The following is an 8,276-nucleotide window of genomic DNA, read 5'->3' as shown; positions in this document are numbered from 1 at the left end:
AAACTGGGGAAGGAAACAGTGGTCAGGGTCCTGCTATCCGGGTCAAGTTTAGTGTTTGTTGCAAGTAATCTTTCTAGGAGCTCCAGGCAGAGATACTTGAGACTTTGGCTGAAGCTTAGACTTTTGGCGCTTCGGTAGTAGCGATGGCTGGGGAAAGACTGTGGACCAAACAGGTAACTTACGCTTCTCTTCCTTCTGAGCCCCTGCCCCTCTCTTTCCAGTCTTCCCCCTTTGTCGCCGAGGCCATGGTGACAGGATGCCCGAGGTAGGCCTGATAAGCTCCTACTGGCCTGTACAAAACTCCTCAGTGTCAGGTGTTGCCTTGTGTTTAAGGGTGGCCCGTCCCTAGAGGACTGAGGGACCCAGGCTAGGGACCGTGGGTCTTGCTGGGAAGGCCCTCTCCTTGCTTTGGGCTGGCACACCTGTGGCCCCACTGCTGCAGTCAGTGGGGGAGACAGGCTCCACTCCACGTCCCTCAGACCCAGGCAGCCCCCACTTTCTGTGCCCGTCTAAGATCAGCCTCTCTCCGTTCTGCCTCCTCATGAAAGCCAACACTGTTCAGCTGCCCAGCCTCACCACAGCTGTGCCCGGCCAGCAGAGGGGAGACAGGACCGATGGCCCCACGCTGCGGGACAAAGCCAGTCCTGATACGCCAACCCCGGCCCCAGGGAGGCCTGAGCTGGGCACAGAAGGGGTGAGAGAGACTGCACGCGGCCAAGATTAACACGGTTTATTTCACTGTCAGTCTTACAAGTCACTGAGGTTGGGCAAAGCCAGGATAGTAACTCGAGCACTTTCGTCCAGTAACAACTCAATGAGCAAGGCCCTATTACTGAGCAGGGGGCAGCAGAGGGCACCCCAGGAACCGCAGCACAGGCACCGATGTTCCAAACCCCTTCCCGGAGGCACCAGGCAGGGCTTGGCCCTTAACAGCCAGGCGTGCACCCCACTGGCTCTTGGTCCCCACCAACTGACGCCCTTTGGAGGAGGCACACGGGCCTGCAGAGGCATTAAGGAGGCAAGTTGGGCTGGGCAGACAGCAAGATTGGAGCTTCCCCACCGAGGTACTTTCTCTGGCTTTGATCTCCCCCCATCCCCACAGCAGAGCCACACCGCTGGAAAGGATGGCCAGCCCGTCCCCATCCCAGGAAGGGGGAAGCCCTGTGGCCATCCGGGAGTGGCTGTTGCTTACTGTTCTCTTTTCTCCCCTACTTATCCAACTGTTCCCTAGTTACAGTGTGGAGGAGGAGAGGACAGGCACTTAGAGCCAAAGGTGGGACGTACACCCCTTTTTCTACTCTGGTAAAAAGCCCCAGACTTCCTGGGGCTGCAATGATTAAGATCCAGGGTCTAAGCCCAGGGATTTCCCCCCCACCCTGAATCCATCGCCGGTTTCCCACAGCCGCAGTGACCGCCCTCTGGGTACCTGCAGCTCTGAGGTGACCCCCTCCACCCCGCTGGCCAGCTCTGGGCAGGGGCAGGGGAACCAGTAACAGGCAGCTGGGCTCGGGGTTGTGGCTGCAGTTCCAGGCCCAGCTTGGCTCAGCCTGGGCAGCTTTGCTCTGGGTTCCTGAATGGTGCCTCCTACCCCACCTTGTGTTGAAAGCTTGGGCATTAGCGGGACGAGGGTGGGCAAGAAAAGTTACAAGTTTTTAAAAAGTTACAAGAAGGTTAACTTTGAGTAAAAAAAAAAAAATCTTAAAGATGAAGCAGAAGGCATGCTTCCCTCTCCCCGCTCTCCCTGTAAGGAGCAAGGGGCTGACCGCAGCAAGGACACTCAGATGACGGTGCAGGACTGGAAGGCACCCCCCTTGCGGCTGCCGTGCGTGGGCACAGGTTTGCCCTTCCCGTAGTACCCCGTGAAGATGGCCCTGACCTCCATCTTCTTGGCCAGGCTCAGCAGCCAACGCCCGCTGCCCAAGGAGTAGAGTTTGCCCCGGTGTAGCTCACCCACCTCCTCGCCTCGGCTGCCCCCCTTCTCCTGCCGCACAATCTCCAGGAGGTCAATGCCCGTCTGCACGGCCTCCACGTCCCCCGCGCAGCCGAGGGTGATGTGAGCACGGCTGCCCCGGGGCAGGCTGTCAGAGGGGGACAGCTTGTCCACGTCATTTGGCCACAGCGGCAGCTCCTGCTCGCTCAGCTCCACCCGGGCTCCGGCAGTCTTGGGCGTCACGAAGAGGGCAGTGACAGTCAGCGTGAAGGCCTTGCCGTAGGATTTCTTCACCACCTGTGGGGAGAGGACGACAGCTAAGCTGGAGGTGGTGGCCCCTGCGGTGGACAGCTGACCAAGGATGGACCTGACAGAGGTGAGCACGAGGCAGCCGAGCCCTGGGGGGAAAGCCGCACGCAGCCCGTGTGTTCCAGGAGGACATCTTTCTACGGACACCGTTCAGGCTAATGTGACAAAGCCAAGGTACCAGAGGTGCCAGACATGGGCGGAGTTGGAAGCCAGACTCCCTGAACTCAGCCATCCCCCTGCCCCTGCCCACCAGCTGCAGGGCTCCGAGCAAGCTGTTTAACCTTGCCGTGTTGGCTTATTCACCTGTAAAACAGGGATACTAGAACCTACCTCGGTGCCTGGATTAAAGGAGTATCTGGGTGAAGACTCTAGAAGAGTAACAGGCATGTGACAAGTGCCAATGCCATTGCTATTCAGTTCATCCTGGTAATAAGCCACCCTGGTACCCAGGCAATATCCCAGAGGACAGGGTGGGGCCAGAAGTCAATGCCTTCAACCAGAATCTACCCCGTACACCTTGGTTTACATCTGATTACATGTCTGGTTATATCTGATTCTCTGAAAAAGGCCATCTTTCCCGACTGACCATAAACACGTCTCCAGTTTTGCTCACAACCCCTTGTGTCTAGCACAGAACAGGTGCTTAATAAATACCGTTACACGCATGAGTGGTTGGGATGGTAGTGGACAATGTTACGTATTCGTTCATGCAGCTGTGCTTGGTGCCAAGAACACTACCACAAACCAAGGTAAAGAATGCAAGTTGGGGAGACCAATAAACAGGAAGATGGCTGCCGCGTCAACCTAGGCAGACGAGCAGGGGAGACACCGGGGAGGCTGGAGACAGCAGCGTGCGGCCGGGCGACACCTGCTGCGTAAGGACCACACGGCAGAGGCTGGGGGCGGCAGCAGAGCGGGAGGGAGGGGTCTGGCACCTCAAAGCCAACAAGCCTCACTATCCCTCCATGCGCCCTACTCCAGGGCAAGACCGGGCCTAGGACCCGGGGACAGGGACGTCAGAGTACCAGGCTCCCTGGGGGCAGGGGACACCTGGCCTTCGGGACTCCACACAAGCTTAGGCCAGAGCACAAGTCTGCTGCCGGGCATCAAAAGTAAAATGCTCTGGTGGGCGGGCCTTCAGGGTGAATGCACAGGCCAGTGGCATGCTGGGCAGGAGGGTGCTCCCCAGAAAGGGTAGGTGACATCTGTGTGACTAAGCCTGTGGAGGGGTGAAGGGAGCAGGAGATGCCATTTCTTCTGAGAGGCTGTCTGGTTTCTGGTCCCTGCCTTGAGCCGGCACCCATCTCCAGGAGACCCTGCCCTCTCCCCACCTCAGCTGGGTGTCCCTGGGGGGCACTCACATCCTGCTGGGCATACTCTTCTGCCCCAGCAGCCTTCCCGTAGTCACAGAACTTGGTTGTGCAGTGCAGCACGCCTGGGGGTCTCTTCCCAAAGTAGGTGACCAGTTCAATCTTCTCCCTGGGCTCATCCCCAGAGACAACTGCAGGGAGAGAGAGTGGGGCAGTCAGGGCAGGAGAGCAGGGGCCATCCCGACATCTGTCACCACAGCCATGGAGGCTCAAGAGGAAAAAAAAAAAAAAAAAACTGGAGATCAAACAGAAGTTCCTCAGTAATCCACGATAATTCACTCATTTACTAGGTGGTCAAACAGCCACGCCAGAGCTACAAAAAGGTGTCTAAATTCCCTGACTTCACGTTAGTTATGCAGATTTTTATAGCTCTTTTCCAGATTTGAAAACTAAGGCACTTATAACCCAGGGACAGGCAGCAGAGGCCAAGGGAATCGGCTTCAGCAGCTACACGTCTGAAAGAGGGAAGCAAGTCATGAAAAATAGGGTAGAAAGGCAAAGGAGTGTTGGAACCGTGCGGCATGACGGAAGGAGTCGGAGCATAATTAATATCCCAGCCCACTCACAAGCCCTTCGGCCTGGGGCAAGTGATCGACCCTTATCTGTCTTTATCAAGTACCATCAAGGTGACTATACACCCATTTTCCCAGGGTCACTCCGAGTCGTGCCCCACTGCACTCGGAGCTTCCTGGACAAGAAGTTACCTGGTCACCAGAGCATGTACCTTGCAGGCCTGTTTGGTGGAGGAGACCATGCTTGGGATATGAAGAGATATTACGAGGCGAGACTTGGAGTATCTGGGGTTTCAATTTCCAGACTCTAGGCCTGTGGCTAGCTTCCGAGTCACTAGGTCTGTCCTGTTTACTCCCAGAGTCTAGTCCCTGCGAGGATGTCGCTTACCCTCCCCAGGGGAGGGAGACCCGAGAGCAGGCCCATTACATTTCTCCTGCTGTGTCGCAGGCAGAAAAGGATTGTAGTGTTTAACAGTAAAAGCAGTTTCAAGAGGCAGCCACTCTCCAAGGCACAGCCACCAGCTCTAACCAGGAGCCCTGCCTGGCCGGTGCTTTTCTGCCAAGCCATTCCGGGCACAGGGGTCACACCTGGACGATGTCACCGTAGGCTCCACGGCTCCCTGGTTTCCCAGCATTCCAGCCTTAGGAGCCAAGAAGGGTCTCTGAGCAACGCGCAGGCACAAATCCCCTGCCTCTGAGTGGTAACACAGAAACATGGGTAGGGACACTGCAAGTAGAAAGATGGTCCAAAATGGGGGGAAACCAGCCTGAGACCTGGGACCCATCCTCAATGAGGTCACAATAGTCCTGTCAGTTTTGGGCAGCTTAGGATTCCATGGAATATTTTAAGTTTATATTTTTAGTAATCTCTACGCCCAACACGGGGCTCAAACACATGACCCTGAGATCAAGAGCCGGGTGCTCTTCCCACTGAGCCAGCCAGGCGCCCCCTCCGTGGAATACTTTATCTCAAAAGATGGTTCTGCGGCTAAAAACAAGTTAGAAAACAACGGGACCAGATCCTCCCTCTAAGGTTATACGAAATGTTGATGCACTTCCTGTCTGTGTTTCCTGCCCGAAGACAGGGTCAGTGGTCTCTATGGGGGGGGGGGGGGGGAGGGCAGGAAGGGAGCAGTGAGAGGAGAGGTGCCCTGGGGAGCGCCTCCCCCCACAGCCCACCGTGCCTCACACCAGGTGAGCGTCCACCTGCCTGGCACAGCCGGCTCCCGACGCGGGGACACCACGCGGTCCCGGGCACACAGCACCCCGTGCCCAGCGAGGGAGGCTCGCGAATGAGGCTAACCGCCCACACCCTGGCCAGCCTGCCACCTACAGTGTCGAAGCTCCTTCTTGAAGGCCTTGTGGTTCCCCAGCTCCTCCAGGAAGGCCTGGCCGGCTTTGCGGAGGCTCTCGGAACTCTTCTTGGTCAGGAACCAGCCGAAGTAGAGCGGCAGGAAGTCCTTCTCCAGCCCCGGCTTCAGCTTCTTCAGCTCGTCGGCCGACAGCTGCCACTGATTCTTCTCCTTGAGCTGGGCACAGTCCAGCCGCCACGCCGTCTTGGGCTCCACCAGCACCACCTGGTACTGGTACTGGTCGGCCATGTCAAAGAGCTGCTCCAGCCGCTCCCGCTCGTGGTTGGTGTCGTCCAGCACCAGGACGCGGATGTCCCGGCGGCAGTAGGCCGCCAGGTCCTCGTCCAGCCGCTTGTACTCCTCAGAGAAGTCTCCTCGAATGCCGGGGTTAATCTTGTACGCGTCGGCAGACACCATCTTGGTGCCGTCGCGGTACCTGTCCACAATGACCCGCGCCAGCGTGGACTTGCCGCTCCCCGGCAGGCCTCGCAGGATGAAGAGCGTCTTGCACTCTTGCAGTGTGGCCACCGTCTCCTCATCCTGCAGGAAAGGAAACTGCAGCTCAGGCTTGTCCTTGGCCCCTGAGGATGACATTTTGCGGAAGAAGATCTTGGGCAGGAACGCGTGGCTCTTTCGGGAGAAGCTTCTATTCTGTGTGAGGAGGGGAAGAGCAGAGTCAGCCAGCTCGCCTGGGGCCACCCCGCCAGTCTCTCGCCCCTTGTCTCTGGCCTCCTTCGAATCGGGGCTCCCAGCCCTGAGTTACAAGCAGCCCCGGGGTTGCGGGCACCCTGCAGAGCGGCAGCTCGGACCTTTCCCTTCTCTGTAGTATGTAGCCCGTAGGCTTCTGGTTGTAGAGGAGGGACGGGAGAGCTTGTCTGGGCGCTCCTCAACTCTTAATTCCCTCCGGCTGGAGCTATAGCTTCAAGGATCCCCCACTGCTGCCACCTCTCAAGGGAAAGCGTGAAGTGTGCGCCTGTGGTTCTAGGAGCGGACCCTAATTTTATATTCCTGGCACCTATTAAGGATGACCTCTTTGGAGGTGGGGCTGCTATGTCTGGGCAAAGCCACAGCTGCCCTGGCTCTGGGTGTGCAGAGGAGGGTGGGGGTGGAGAAGGGTTACCCAAAGACTGCCTCCCTCCCCCGAACAAGGGCAGCAACAGATAATACTCTCTTGTCTGGGATGGGGGGGGACAATGGTCCCACAGAAGGCCTGGTGGGGGGCAGGGCAGGAGAGCGCCGCACAAAGGGCCTCATTCACCACGCCTGCCACCTCCTCCTCTGCCCTTGGCCCCCCCACAAAGTCGTGGTCTTTGTGCCTGCCCCAGGACCGCGCGGTCCAGGGCACCTGCGTCCAGGGTCCAGCTCTGTCCACCACTTTGTCCGCGGCACCTCTCCGAGCCACTTGTTTTCCGCCCCGCTAAAAGCCACAAGTGGTAACACTTGTTGCGGTACGCGGTCTCCCACAGCGCCTCCGCCCCCAGGCAGCAGCACTCCGAGCGCTGCGCTGGCCCTCGCTTTTCTCAGACAAGGCCCGCGGGCCGGAGAAGGCGAGGAATGCCCACCCCGCGCTACCCCCGACCCAGACTCGGTCTGCCCGGCTCCCGCGGCGCCCGGCACCCGCCCTCCTGCGGCGGCCGTGCCGCCCTCCCACTCGGCTCGCGTCTCCCCTACCTCGGGCTGCACTCCACGGCCCAGAAAGCCAGAGCTCAACTCCGGAACTTCGAGTGCTCATTTGCATGGCACTTCCTCCCGAAAATCCCCCCACACTCCCGTTTTCCGTAAGGGTACTTCGCCGGCCCGGCCCGCTCCCTCCGCTCCCGCCTCCCCGCGCCCGCTCACCATGATGAGGGGGGCGCCGCCGTCGCCGCCTAGGCAGGCACTAGCTCTCCGGGACCGCCCGCCTGCGCGGAGGGACACGGAGCCCAGCGGTGGCACGACCCCCGCGGAGCAGCCTTATATAGCCCGGGGGGCGGAGCGCGCGGCGGGCCGGGGCGGGCTCTCGGCGCAGGCGCGGCGAATCGAAACCTGAAACTGACTGCGCGCGGGAGGAAGCGGCCGCCCAGCGCCCAGCTGGGCCGCGGCGCACCTGTGTCCCCCAGAGTTCCAGCCGAGCTCTAGAAAGAGGGAGGCAGTCACCCTTCCCTGGTCCCACAGCGGGATTAGGGTGAAGCCAGGGAGGCAGGGTCGTGCAAGGGCAAAGGCAGATCCTGTCTTTATTTAAAATTTTGGTATTTTATTCATCGTGGGGGTTTGCGTTAATTTGTGTGTGTTTTACAATATTATGTTAAAATACTGTTATGTCGCTTACTGAGTTTCTTGGCACCTTATGAAAAATTGCATCTGAAATGCCTCACTCGCCTCACCCTAGTCGGGGCCTGGTCCTAGCTAGCGTCACGTCAGCCCTAACACCTACAAGAACTGCAGAAATGGAATAAGGATGGCAATAGCCAAGGGACAGATGGATAACGTAGTGAAATCCTAGCTTATCCCCTGAGGTAGCTGTTCAGCCACCACCACCTCTGGGAAGCCACTGAAAGCTCGGTTGGATTTTTGAGAGCTTCCCGTGTACCAAGTGCTGTTGCTAAGCACCCCTAGAAGCCTCACACCAACCCGGGAGACAGATACCCATTCTACAGAGGAGGAAACAAGCTTGCGGGAGCCTGATTTACTTGACCATGCCGCCCGGAAGTGGCGCAGGTGCAGGCGAGCTGCCACTCCTACTTGGGGCTGCTGCCTGTACTTGGGCAGGAACTTTCTCCAGCTGGGTTTCTAGAACACAGTGCCCCTGTCAGTGCCAGCATTC

General features: G+C 58.6%; 1 protein-coding gene across 3 annotated transcripts; it reads right to left on the bottom strand.

Moving 5' to 3' along the window:
• Window positions 1–713: 713 nt before the first annotated feature.
• CNP (2',3'-cyclic nucleotide 3' phosphodiesterase) lies at window positions 714–7,415 on the bottom strand. Of its 3 annotated transcripts, none has more exons than XM_047093530.1 (4): window positions 7,313–7,415; window positions 5,455–6,124; window positions 3,601–3,740; window positions 714–2,227 (listed from the first exon to the last, which is right to left on the bottom strand). In XM_047093530.1, the coding sequence occupies exons 1-4, from the start codon at window positions 7,313–7,315 to the stop codon at window positions 1,778–1,780; spliced, it is 1,263 nt and encodes a 420-aa protein (XP_046949486.1). In that variant the 5' UTR covers window positions 7,316–7,415; the 3' UTR covers window positions 714–1,777. The 3 variants fall into 3 exon arrangements, with proteins under 3 accessions (XP_046949486.1, XP_046949488.1, XP_046949489.1); XM_047093532.1 differs by lacking the exon at window positions 7,313–7,415 and adding an exon at window positions 7,145–7,195; XM_047093533.1 differs by lacking the exon at window positions 7,313–7,415 and adding an exon at window positions 6,819–6,889.
• Window positions 7,416–8,276: the final 861 nt, after the last annotated feature.

This window comes from Lynx rufus, unplaced genomic scaffold (genome assembly GCF_022079265.1).
Source record: "Lynx rufus isolate CCGP_SWC_20201006 ecotype Redwood Valley unplaced genomic scaffold, mLynRuf1.p SCAF_34, whole genome shotgun sequence".
NCBI classification, from domain to species: Eukaryota; Metazoa; Chordata; class Mammalia; order Carnivora; family Felidae; genus Lynx; species Lynx rufus.
This window is presented reverse-complemented; position numbering and strand designations above follow the sequence as displayed.

Coding starts and splice junctions, on each gene's coding strand:
- CNP (XM_047093530.1), bottom strand. Junction 3,741..5,454: donor CAAGAAGGAGCTTCGACACT/GTAGGTGGCAGG, acceptor CTCTCCCTGCAG/TTGTCTCTGGGGATGAGCCC. Junction 2,228..3,600: donor AAGAGTATGCCCAGCAGGAT/GTGAGTGCCCCC, acceptor CTCTCCCCACAG/GTGGTGAAGAAATCCTACGG.